At 38.7% G+C, this 13811-nt stretch overlaps 1 protein-coding gene across 10 annotated transcripts in view; it reads left to right on the top strand.

Annotated features, from left to right (window-relative positions):
- The window catches only part of PEAK1 (pseudopodium enriched atypical kinase 1), a 308265-nt gene that overhangs the window by 256366 nt on the left and 38088 nt on the right, over positions 1-13811 (top strand). For all 10 annotated transcript variants that reach the window (XM_043921880.1, XM_043921873.1, XM_043921874.1 and 7 more), the window contains one exon: positions 7722-7915. In XM_043921880.1, coding sequence (XP_043777815.1) covers positions 7722-7915 — 194 coding nt within the window. The remainder of the gene's footprint in view (positions 1-7721; positions 7916-13811) is intronic.

Here is a 13811-nt window from a genome sequence, read left to right as displayed (position 1 = left end):
CAGCAGGTGTAGACGTTAGTGGTAGAGGTTAATATTAGGAAGCCAAATATCTATAAACACAGTCTTTCACACACTAGAACAGCCAGCTCCCATTAAAAAAAAAAAATCCTTTTACCATTTAGATAATAACTTTGTTTAGAATGTTTCAAAAGAACACAGCTGTAATCATTAACACCCCACATTTCAATGATAGCTTCTTTCTCTTCAAAACACTTTATCTCTTCATAATCAAGCATTTATTGTTGAATCTTCACAGTGCACCAGGCTTACCTAATAGTACCAGTGTGGTAGCAAGAACACATAGCTGCATAGTATCGAATTCAGATCCTGACTCTGTCACCTGAGTGCACACTAACCGTTTTGGTGGTGGTATTAAGTCGCTAAGTCATGTCCGACTCTCTACCCTACCCTAAGACAGTTCGTTTCACTTTTTTTCAATCTCAGTTTCCCCATGTGTAAAGTGAGAAATAGTCACCTTTACCTCTTGAGGTGTTCTTGTGAGTTAAACTGGAAAGTGTGCAGCTTGTGCTATGTGGCGTAAGAGGAGCCTGAGAAGTGACGGTTCCCTTTCCCTCCCAACATCCATCCTGTTGGTGAGCCAGCTGTGTTCTGAAGAGTGTAGGGTAAATAATCATCTCACTCCTCTGACTCAAAGGGCAAATGGGCAGTTGAGGGAGATAAGAGGAAATTGGGAGAAGGTACAGTGACTTACTTCTCCAGTGTTTCTGGGCATGTGGAAAAAGTCCAGGACCCAAAGATGACTGTTCCACATCCTCCTTAGGTTAGTCCTGTTGAGGGGCCTGTGGATATTTTCTTCTAACACCTTGCCTCCCCAGGAAACAAGCATCAATATCCAACCCCCTTCTTTAGAAGTGAGCTAAGGCCAAATGGTGATGCTGCGAAGCTCCTACCACACCTCTGTTGTTGAGAAAGGCGGCCCTATTTTATTGCACTTTTCCAAGATTAATTTATCTTTTCTGTTAATTTGTACAGGTGCCATTCTGATTTTGTATTTCATAGGATTTTAAAACTGTAATTTTTTTTAGTATTATGAAGGTGACAGTGATGTACTATGGCCTGTGTTCTTATCTACTTTGCTGTCTTACAGTCTGGTGCCTTGAAGACACTTTTAATTTGCCATTCACATTTGTTAAGGAAAAAAAAGGTGAAACTGTGCAGTGTCTGGAAATTAGAGTCTATTTAAGACCTTGCACATGGCTGCCAATCTTCCCCATCCCAAGATCTGGCCACTTTATTCACACCAGGAGGAGTTACCTTCATCTGACCAGACTAGGTTGGACATATTAGCAAGAATTCATCAGATCTCAGCTAAAGGTTAATCTTAGTTCAAGATAAGAAGTTTGAAGTTTTTCAGTTAAAGACTACAGAAGGCTTAGTGGAAAATTGGAGACACTAAGATAGTGATCGATGGACACAACACTTTTCTACCTGAGAATGCCAGTAATTGGGAAGTGTAGCAAAATCAAGTTGATGACCTGAAAACTAAGATAGGATTGAAAAATGTCATATTGGTGGGGGGTCCTAGAGGTAGAACGACAGGAAGAAATAGAGTTTCTCCCCCTCTTTCAATAGATAAAGAGTATGGGATTCAATAACTTTAAACTTTCCTCCTCATGTCAATTCACATCCCACTTCTGCAAAGGTCCATCATCCCCAGCAACTCCAGAAATAAGCAACTTTGGAAACCAGTAATAAAACTACAAAATGCTGCTTCTGATGTGCTTTGATCTGATTTTTAGGGGTAAAAAGAGGTTGTAAAAATCACACATTTCCTTATTGTCTGTCTTGGGCAACTAAAGACAGATGCAGCTACTAAAGGGAGCTGGCAAATGGGAATCAAGGATACCATTTGCCCCAAAAGGCAGATGGTCTCTACAGAAGTCTGATTTCATTTACTGTCCCTTCTGAAGCTGAATGAAGGTGGTTGAATTTGAAGATAAAGTTGAACTGAAATTGTGGAAATACTTGGATACATAAAGGCCTTTAATCTGTTCAAATGTGCCATTTGATTTGCCTTTTTTAAAAGTATATTCAGACATTAACAGAATTTCTACAAAAATCTGTCTTGAACAAACTTGCTGGGAAAAAAAAAAAAAGGATTATTTCATCTGATGGTGTAATGATTAATCCTACCACCTGGGTAAGCCAAGTGAGCTTCCCGCAGGAGATTGCTTCTGCAGCTTTGAATTATGTATGAATATTGCAGACTGATGAATCCCTTACCAAGGGATTCATTTGTATTACAGACAAATCTGTAACAATGTTACCATTTCCTTTGAACACTTCAAGTTCATCCTCCATGTTCAGAAAATGAGATGTGTCTTTGTGGAGATTGCAACATGATTTCTTTAAGTGTCAGGTCAGACACTGTTAGTGCTGTTCAGTTGCTCAGTCCTGTCAGACTCTACAACCCCATGGACTGCAGCACGCCAGGCTTCCCTGTCCTTCACTGTCTCCCGGATTTTGCTCAAATTCATGTCCACTGAGTCAGTGATGTTATCTAACCATCTCATCCTCTGCTACTCTCTTCTCCTTTTGTCTGCAATCTTTCCCAGCATCAGAGTCTTTCCCAGTGAATCAGTTCTTCACATCAGGTGGCCAAAATATTGGAGCTACAGCTTCAGCATAAGTCCTTGCAATGAATATTCAGGGTTGATTTCCTTTAGGATTGACTGGTTTGATCTCCTTGCTATCCAAGGGACTCTCAGGAGTTTTCTCTAGCACTGCAATTCAGAAGCATCAATACTTCGGCCCTCATTCAGTCTTCTTTATGGTCCAACTCTCACATTTGTACATGACTACTGGAAAAACCATAGCTTTGACTAGATGGATCTTTGTCAGCAAAGTGATGTCTCTGCTTTTTAATACGCTATCTAGGCTTGTCATAGTTTTTCTTCCAAGGAGCAAGTGTCTTTTAATTTCATGGCTGCAGTAATTTTGGAGCCCAAGAAAATAAAATCTGTCACTGCTTCTACTTTTTCCCCGTCTATTTGCCATGAAGTACTGGGACTGGATGCTATGATCTTAGTTAGCATGTTGAGTTTTAAGCCAGTTTTTTCACTCTCGTCTTTCACACTCATCAAGAGACTCTAGTTCCTCTTTACTTTCTGCCATGAGAGTGGTATCATCTGCGTATCTGAGGTTGTTGATATTTCTTCTGGCAATCTTGACTCCAGCTTGTGAGTCATCCAGCCCAGCATTTCGCATGATGTATTCTGCATATAACTTAAATAAACAAGGTGACTATATACAGACATTACCAAATCTCAATTGAAAACTAGTAGTCATTGTTGAAAAGTTGGTCAGAGTTTGAGGTACAAGGAAATGTGTGTTATCTTCCATCCTGAAAGCGAGACCAATGCTGAGGGTCCAGTGAAAGAGCTGGCAGGGTCAGGGTTTGACCCAGCCTGGGGACCAAGGATCTAGATAGATGTCAGCACCACAGTTATTGCAGACCCCTCTATTGCATTAGAGAACTAGGGATTTTCAACAGGAATTTAAATAGCAGGAATAGAAAAGCCTTAACTTCCTCTCTGTGGGCCATTGATCAGTTAATATTTCTGTTTTATAATAATGAATATCAACTTGTACTTATCCTGAAAAAAATCTAGTTACCGTCATCATTATTTGCTACTTTCAAGACATACTAAGATATACTCTATTAGAAATCCTAGTAGATTTCTTGTAATTTCATTTTAAAGAATTTTTTTACCATCTATCTCATGGATGAAATGGGGGAAATTTTCATTTTTTTTCTTTATCTCCTTCCTGATGTAATCATCTAGTTTACACAGAAGATCAAAGTAATAGGGAAACAGAACCTGGGTTCTCTGATTCCTATTCTGGTATTTTCTCCATTACATTGAACATTTCCCAATGAAACATCAGTGGTGAACCACTTTGCTAGGAGAAAAAAACCTGTATTTGAAAAGCATCATATTACTATTTGCAAGGGTTTCCTGATTTTATATCTAAATATGAAACACTAAAAAAAAAAAAAAAAAAAGGTCAAAAATTATATTCCCTTATTACATTAATATGCCTAAGATAAATTAAGTATTGCTGAACAATTTGTCCATTTATACATAGTGATTGACTCTAGGATTCTTGCCTGGAAAATCCCATGCTTAGAGGAGCCTGGCGGGCTACAGTCCATAGAGTTGTAAAAGTGACTTAGCACACATGCACGCACATGGCGACTGAATCACCTCCTCTGATGCTGTTCTTGATTCTTTTTCATTTTTTAGTCACAGCATGATATCACATCTAAGCTTGAACTCTCAAAACTCTCCCTTTCCGTTTTTCTCTCTCTTTTACCATTTTCATCATATAAAGAGCTGTCCTTCCCTCAAGCATCAAGACATTACATATCATTGATGCATTTTAAAAATCCTTCCTCTTAGACACTGCTGTCACTGTAGATGTAGATTAAATGTCTTAGCATCCATTTGTAAACCTTTGTGATTTAACTTTCACCAGCTCCTTGCATAATTCTTTATAGTTGACAGTTAGTTTAATTGGTGATTTAATATACCAGTGCACTTATTTAAAATGTGCTTGTGAAAACTGACCTTTGTGTAGGATATAGGTTATGCTGCTCAGGTTCTCAAAGAGTTAATAAAACTAGCATTCACTTTGCTTAACTTCCCAGAAGGTAATTTGGCTCATTTCCCAGACCAAACCCCTAAGGTAAAGGTCAAAGTGCAATGGACTGTATTAAGGTGCAGAATTCGAGCCTCTTATATCTTGCCCAACTTGTAGTCCTCCAGAACTCAGTGGGAGCTATGGTTCATCAGAGCTTCAGAACATGATTAACAGACTGAAGAAGGCCCTGTAGAATTTCCTTTAATGGGGAGTTGTATGAGTGAGTACAGTGGGTGAGTCTTTAATATTTCTTGCTTTTTAGCATCTGTATTGTGTTTTGAGAACTTTTGAGTACAGAGCCATGTTTCATGTATGTGGGAACAGGCCCAGGAAATTCCTCATGGGTTAATAGCAGTAACTCTTGTAGTTTTTACAATAGGCTTAATAGAAATACCCGTTCCCAGGCAGGAAAATAGACAAGCAAGGGTAAAATCATGGCTTTTTAACTGGGCTTCACCAGTCATTCTTGACAAATGGAAAAGAGAGCTTCCTCTTTTTCATTTTTGACAAATGGGAAAGACAGATTGGGGAAAGAAAGAAAAAAGGCAAGAGCAAGGCTGCAGAGATTAGGAACCTAAAATCACTTTTCTAGAAAGCTCTCAAGTTGACTCTAGAGTAAGAAGAGAGTGTCTGGAGGTTTAATGTTTTTCCTGTCAAAGGGGGATGATATATTTTAATCATTTTATCACTTTGAAATTAAAAATGGCTTATATTAACTGTTGTCCAGTGAAGATCATTTTCCCCCTCCTGAAGTGTGTTGATAACTACTCAGTGACCTACAATTGTGATACTAAGTGACATCTGGAGAAGGAAATGGCAACCCACTCCAGTATTCTTGCCTGGAGAATCCCATGAATAGAGGAGACTGACGGGCTACAGTCCATGGGGTCGCAGGAGTCCGACACGACTTAGAGACTAAACCACCACCACCAAGGGACATCTGAGAGTGACTCAGAAGTGTCACTTTGCTTTTCTTCACTAATGTATGGAAGTAGAGCCCCTTGCTATCTTGATTTTATGATGTTCCATATTATGCTCCATATTAGCTTTGTTTTGGGTTGATAACCTACAGCAGCCCAGGAGGTTAATAAGAGGCAGCATGCTTTTTACCATTTGAGCTCCTCTTTACATGAACCCTCCTGTTGACTGCTAATGAACCAAAGCCTTCCCACCTCACCCCATCCCCAGGAGCCAGATCTCATAATGTACCTCCCACTCATTGCTTACTCACAGGATAAAGCGACCTCTGTGTCTGCCAGCTTTGGAAGAGTACTTTTGAGGTTGTATATCCAGCAGACTTCCCTGGAAAAGGAAATGGCAACCCCCTTCAGAATTCTTGCTGGGAAAATCACTGAAAACAGGAGCCTGGCAGGCTGCAGTCCATGAGGTTGCAAAGAGTCAGACATGACTGAGTGACTAACACATACTTTATCCAGTAGACTTAAAGGCTTATTTTCTTGCACATGCATAATTTCCATAATGAAAGATTGATAAGAAAGTGCTCTTCCTTCAGATCTACTCCTTCAAGTCCACAGGTGATATATGCTCTGATGACACATGATCAAACCAAGTACCTCTTTTAAAGAAACTCGTAAATGTCACCATGACTCACTGCCATTTGAAATTCCAGGAATAACATATAACAGTGTATAAGATGTGTCCTTTCCTTCTTTCTCTTTGCCCATTAAAAAGAAAAAACAAGAAGAAAAACTGGGGAGTGTGTGACAGTCTAGGAATACTTTTAGTAGAACCAGAATCTATTAAAGGTGCCTGATTTTGAATTTATTTCATTGACCAGCCCAGTGAGATTTTCTAACTAGGGCAGTTTTCTCCACCAGCATTTAATAACTATTCCATCCCCTTGTACTTTATAGCAACAGAGTTGACAGTTCAGATAGGCTAGGATATGGGGAAGACTAGAAGAGCTAGCTATAAGCAAATGAGCAAGCAGAGAGAAACAAGATTGGAGAAGCAAAAAACATCATGGATAACCATCCTCTGGTATGTGGCCAGTGGGACGCTTCAGATTCATGTTGGTAGACAAGATTAGCTAGAGTACAGACCTTTCTTTTCCATTTGCCTTGCCTGCTGCATGCATACAAGCAAAGGTTGATACATCAGTGTCCTCCTGGCAAAAAGACTTCCTGGCCTCAGTTTACAGAATATAATTGCTTAACTTCCTTATTTAAATCTCAGCTTTATTCCTGATCCTTTACTAAATAGTTTCATAAATACTTTAGTGTGGAATAAAATAAATACTATAAAGTATTTCATATTTGTTATAGTATTATAGCACAGTCCGCCCTATTAATTTGTTTGTTCCATATTCGTGGATTCAACCAACTACAGGTTTGAAAATATTACAGGGAAAAAATTCCAGAAATTTCCAAAAATCAAAAATTGAATTTTCCATGCACCAATAACTATGTACATGGCATTTGCATTGTCTTTACAGCTATTTGCGTCACATTTACATTGTATTGGGTATTAGAAGTAATCTAAGGGTGATTTAACATATATGGAATGGTGTATTTGCATATAATACAAATACTGCAGCCATGCTATATAAAGGACTTGAGCATCTGCGGGTTTTGGTTTCCTGTGGAGAGTCCTAGAACCTGTCCCCTGAAGATAAATACCAAGGGATGACTGTACTATAGTATGGTAAACATAGTAAATATGTTAAATACTTTCTTAAATACTTGAGTATATTTGTCTTCAACTAGTTAAGCATTCATTTCCCTCTATCCCCATTATCGCTAACCTCCTACGTACAAGAAGTTCCCTTCCTTACCTATTATTCTCAAACTTCCCTCTGAGCCTACTATACCTCCCCCATCAAACTGAATTCTCAGTTAATATGAATCAGGATAGATAGACATATCAGCCTGTGTAAAAGACTGCCTTATCTTCAGACAAGTATCTTAGGCTTTGTAACCCATTGCTGTGACTATAGGGCCAGTTATTTACATTTATGGCAAGTATGTGCCTTCCATAAATCTATATCTTAGTAGAGACCTTTGAAGCCAGTGTGATGGTGGTCTGATCTGTTTCAGTCATGTGACTCACGAAGTGACAGAGGATTTTTCTCCTCGGGATCCAAGAACTGTTGTTGTGAAGCAAGATGGCGGGGGCTGCACTTCAGTCACACCAGCATTGCACCTACCTGAACTGGAAAGAGAAGAGGAAAAAGAAGACATTTCAGATCCTCTGGACCTGAATCCCTGTAGTGCAACATACAGCAATTTAGGTAAGTGCAAATGTCATATAAGTAGTATTTAAACTTTGCCTTTTTATGTACTGGCCAAATGCCATTATTTCCCTAGCGAGATGGTTTTTATTGTTTCATGGTGTAAAAGTTGGAAATTGGAGTTATAAATTTTAACTTACATCAGAAAAATTCATATATTTAATATGTACTAAGCATGTATTAAACACATTACCATGAGTTCTGTGTCATGCACTAAGAGTTTAACGTGGTCCCTGCCTTGGGAGACTCACCTGGCGGAAAGAGACTAATGACTTCAGTATAATAGGATAAGTGCAGTGATAGAGAATACACACAGAATATTTTTTATATTACACTGGGGAGGGTGTCAAAAGATGCCTTCCTGAAGATACTTCCTTATTGAGCTGATTGACAGAGGGGGAAAAAAGAGTGTTCCGATCAGAGGCAGCAACATGAGCAAAAGCAAGGAGATGTGAAATAGCTTGGGACATGTGGACATCACAACCATTTAGTGTAGCTGAAGTGTGCACTGGAGAGTTAGACAAGGTCATGCATTTCGGGCTAAAACCTTAGTTTTTTGGTTTTTGGCTATTTGTGGTATTGAATTATTAAAAGGTTTTAAACAGAGGAATGACATGACTAGATTTGTGTTTTAGAACATCCACTGCAATCTGCCATGTGAAGATGGATTAGAGGTGAATTATTTGGAAGCAGAAAATCTGGTAGTTGGGTACTATTGCAGGACCACAGAAAGGGATAAGAAAGAAAGGCCTCAACTAAGATAATGAGAAGGGGAACAGTGGACAGATTTAAGAGATATTTGAGAGGTAAAATACCTTGATAGTTAACCTGGATGTGAATGATATAAAGAATCTATAATATATCCCAGATTTCTGGCTTGGAGCTAGTGGACTCAAAGAGGTGAGATCCCAATTATTGGAGGTGTTTAGGCAGAGCCTGAAGGATCATCTTTCAGAGATACAGTGAAGGGAAATCCTGCACTACAAAGAGGGTTGAACTAAATTATCTCTAACGTACCTATTAATGCAATGATTCTTCCACTTTGAAATCATCTTCATTCTTCTTTCTTGAGTGCCTAGTGACTTCTGATCACACTCTTTCCCTTCCTTGAGTGTCACAGAGTTTCCTTCCTTCTGAAAAGCAAAGCTTGGAGCTGGACAAGGATTTCTTAGTACCCTTCTCCCATGAAGTCATGAGAGATGAGTAGCGTGAGCTGCCGCATGCATGGCACTAGTCAGATTCTTATGGGCTACTGGCCAGTTCTTCTATCTCGTTTCTTACCTCCTTTCTTTGTCTTTTTTCTCTAGCAGATACTTGTAAGGAAAAATCATTCCAAGATCAGCTAGTGTACTTGGAAATAAGGGCATCTTAAGAAGACCAAAAGGTTAGATAAAGCTAGGAGAAATGCTCTACTGTGTCCTTTTGGGAAACTCAATCATAACAACCCACATGCAGCTAAAAACACATTCCATAAGAAGACTTCCATTCTGTGGAAGACTTCCATTCTGTTCTGTGATTTGTGGTTGGGGGAAAGTACACTCTTGCAGTTTACCCAAGCAACCATCTTAGATACCATCTTCTAGTGGGAATAGATTTTATAGTCACAGAGCTTATTGAACTTTTTCCATTCTTTTACATTTTATGAAACATATTATAAAATGAGAATTTTATTTTTTATTTACTATATACCCTCAGCTTATATATCAGGAATTACATTTCAGACATTCTTACTGCACCAAAATTTCTTTCATGTTGTCCTCAGTAAATATGTGCAAACTTTTACTGATTGTATGTTATCTTATGGAATCTTTTCTTTAAAAATATCCATTAGCCCACATCAGTTAAAGTTAACTATTTTATCTTATTATCTTCTCAGTTATATAGATTGTTATAAAAAAATATAACATTACTTTCATGAATAAACAACAACCTTGGGAATTATCTCCATTTTTCAGATGAAGAAAGCATTGCCCAAAGTCACAGAACCAATAAGGACTGAATCAAGATCGGAACCCAGTTTGTCTATATTACTAGACTAAAATGACTATAAACATTAAATTCTTGAAAGATACTGAAAGGTTGCAAGTGTTTCCATTTTTTTTTAAGTCATCCACTTTGAGAGACAGACTTTAAGACATTTTTTGTAAAAGGTTTGATTAGAGTACAAAAATGCTAAGTTACAGATGCCCCATCAGAAAAATAACTTTCTTTCTACCTGTTGCTTTACTTTTAAAAGTATGTGATACTTATAAAATGTTGCCTAGCCTTCCTTAAGTTCTTAAGTGGTGATGCTTGACTCCATAGGATACGGTACATGGTTTTACTATGTAAGTACAATAATAACTGAATAATAGATAGAGTTGGCTCCATCAGCTCTACAGACTGGTAGGGTTTTTGTTGTTGTTGTTGTTGTGTTGGTATTGCTAGTTTTCCTAATGGAACAGTATTTTAGGTGGCATCTGGAACTTACCTTTTTTAATATTTTCAATAAATCATTTGCATGAAGTTTTAAACTATCCCTTGGAGTAATTTATTAGGCTCTAATGCCTTGGTAGCTTTAAAAAATAAAAAGAACTTATATGTTTTAAGACCGAAAGGAAACAAAACCTCTTAATGTAATAGCTTCACATCCTTTTAAATATTCTAGAATCACTCCACAAACGCATTCTTTCTTTCTCATTTTTTCCTTCTTCCTTAGTCTTCTTTAAAAAAAAATAATAATAATAAGTCAGAGAACATATGATCTGATGTAAGAAACTGACAGAGGAAAGTAAAGGATTACCGTAATGTTTTGCTGGGGAATTTATTTATGAAAACTGCGTTGTTAAAAGTAGACTTAGGAAGCAGTGTTTTTTTTTTCCCTTGGTAGGAAAAAACATAGGTTTGGGGGGATCAGACAAGTTTGGGTTCTCATGACAGCTGTATCACTGCATGACTGTGGGTCAGTTATTTACCATCCTTGAGCTTCAATTTCTTCATCTGACATGAGAGAATTAGTAGCATCTGCTTGGTAGGGCTGATGGCAAAAGAAGTGCTTGATTCATAGAAGAGCTTAATTATTGTCAAGTTCCTTTATTTCTACCCCAAAATATACTGCTGCTTTCATTTGTCAATATGTTTGATGTGCTAGCCAGAAAATGTAGAATAAAGTAGAAATAATTTTAAATGTTTATTAGAAATGTTGAATAAACAGAGCAACAAAATGTAAGTCCAAAAAACTGTGGGCTGCCTGTGCAACTGATGACTGAGGGAGTGAAACGTAATGAGGAGACAGGACCCCCAAGGTGGCCAGCAGGGACCAGAAGAGATATGACAGATAATAGCAAAGTACTGTGACAGGCCCAGTGCCCCAAGGTCTGCTAGTAGTGGCAAAACAGACGGACATGGCAGACAGAGAAGGAAAAATATCCTATGACATCCCTTATATGTGGAATCTAAAAAGGAATGATACAAATGAACTTATTTACAAAACAGAAACGGACTCACAGACTTAGAGAATGAGCTTACGGTTGCCAGAGGGTGGGGATGAATGGGGGAAAGGGTAATTTGGGAGTCTGGAATGGACATGTACACATGCTGTATTTAAAGTGGATAATGAACAAGGACCTACTGTATAACACATGGACTCTCCTCAGTGTTATTTGGCAGCCTGGATGGGAGGGGAGTTTGGGGGAGAATGGATACATGTATATTTATGGATGAGTCCCTTTGCTATACTCAAAATAAAAAGCTTAAAAAAACAAAAGGGACATGGTTTGAACTTGTTCTGTACTTCTCACATTTCTTAGATAGTTCTGAAAACTAATAAGTCAGAAAACAACAACAAAAAAAAAACAACTGGACTGGAATAGGCCTTAATTGTCGTTATTGATGTTTAGTCACTAAGTCATGTCCAACTCTTTTGTGACTCCATGGACTGTAACCCACCATGTTCCTCTGTCCATGGGATTTCCCAGGCAAAAATACTGGAGTGGGTTGCCATTTCCTTCTCCAGGGTATCTTCCTGACCCAGGGATTGAACCCATGTCTCCTGCATTGACAGGCAGATTCTTTACCACTGAGTCACCTGGGAAGCCCAGGCCCTGATTACCGTACTTCAGAATCTCCCCCTAGACCTCCACCCTTGGGAAAGCTTCCTTTCTCCACGGTGGTATAACAAGAACTGTTGTGCTGCAACCATTCCTACAAAAAGTTACTGAATTGTGCAAACCATTCATTTGTTTTTTTATCTCAGAGATCCTTCTCCAGGGTTAATTCAACTGACTTTTTTCTCCTTAACATAAACAAAGCAAACTTTATTTTGTTTGTAACTGGGTTAATTATTAGATTTTAGAGCTTTCCTGTACAGTATGGTGGCCCCTAGCCACAGATGGCTATTTAAAATTAAATTCATTAAAATATAGATAAAAATTCAGTTCCTCAGTCTCACTAACAATATTTCCAGTGCTCAATAGGCACATGTGGCTAGTAGTTACTGTATTCAGCATGCGGATACAGAACATTTTTATCATCACAGGAAGTTCGACTGGACAGCACTGATTTAAAGAATTTGTTATTTGGCTGATTTGTATTGTGTTCTGCGGGCACAAAATCATGATTGGCTTTTATGCACTTGACAGGTCCCTAGGAAGGTTGCCCCTTGCAGAGTGATGGTTTTCCTCTGGGTGACAGTGACTTGAGATCCCTGAACACACTCTGATCTGTAATGCCTTAATACCCCAAGCTGAATTTAGCAGGATATCTGCCACTCAAAATGATTTCCTGAAGAAGTGATAGAAAGTTTTTTTAATCAGACCTTCAACATTTCCCCCATGTTTCTTATGTCTATCTCAGAGTGTCTAGAAGAATTATCACTATATTTTTATGTGGAGCACCTGGCTTCTTTATCAGCCCACTAAAATCAGGAGCTTGTAATGACTTCTGCTCTGCTAGAAATTAGTTGATGACTTTAGCTCTCCTTCACTCACTTTGTAACTAAGTACTCTAGACAGTACTTTTTGAGAAAGATCTTTCCAGTCTCCCTTTACTGGACAGAATTTTGGCCTGTTCCTCCTTCTTTGTGCCTACAACCTAACACGTTATCTAAAACACACAGAAGGTGCTAAGAACACATTTGAATGAATGTGTCAAAAATGACTTAGCATTTGACTTTGTAATATTCAGATTACAGAAATTGAGCTCTCCTGAGGAAAGTTCATATAGGAAAATTTCAAGTCCTAGTTTATATGTTCCATTTATCAGCGAGCTCTTTTTTCTAAAATGAGACTCAATCAGGGGTTTCCCAGTTAAGGAATTATGTCAGCCATACCTCAGTTTGCGGCTTCCCTGATAGCTTAGTCGGTAAAGAATCCACCTGCAATGCTGGAGACCCCAGTTTGATTCCTGGGTCAGGAAGATCCACTGGAGGAGGGATAGGCTACCCACTCCTGTATTCTTGGGCTTCCCTTGTGGCTCAGCTGGTAAAGAATCCACCTGCAATGCAAGAGACCTGGGTTTGATCCCTGGGTTGGGAATATCCCCTGGAGAAGGGAAAGACTACCCACTCCAGTACTCTGTTCTGGAGAATTCCATGGACTGTATAGTCCATGGGGTCGAAAAGAGTTGGACGTGACTAAGCAACTTTCACTTTCATACCTCAATTTCCTGTCCATGTGAAACTGTTCACCTTCCTCATCTGACTTACCTAGAACATCTCCTTAAGGCTGTACCATTCAAACACTGAAAGAAAACACTTAAAAGGCTTCTATCCCCAGAAATTCCTTTGGCAATGTATTGACCGTCAGTGTGAAATTTTAAAGGTTAGTTGTACTTAAAGGAATGTCGTTACATCTCCAGCCTTGTTGTGCGTGCATGCCTGCTCAGTAGCTCAGTTGTGTCTGACTCTTTGTGACTTCAT

This window comes from Cervus elaphus, chromosome 13 (assembly GCF_910594005.1).
Source record: "Cervus elaphus chromosome 13, mCerEla1.1, whole genome shotgun sequence".
Classification (NCBI taxonomy): domain Eukaryota; kingdom Metazoa; phylum Chordata; class Mammalia; order Artiodactyla; family Cervidae; genus Cervus; species Cervus elaphus.
Note: the sequence above shows the minus strand (reverse complement) of the source record. Positions and strands in the feature narration are given on the sequence as shown.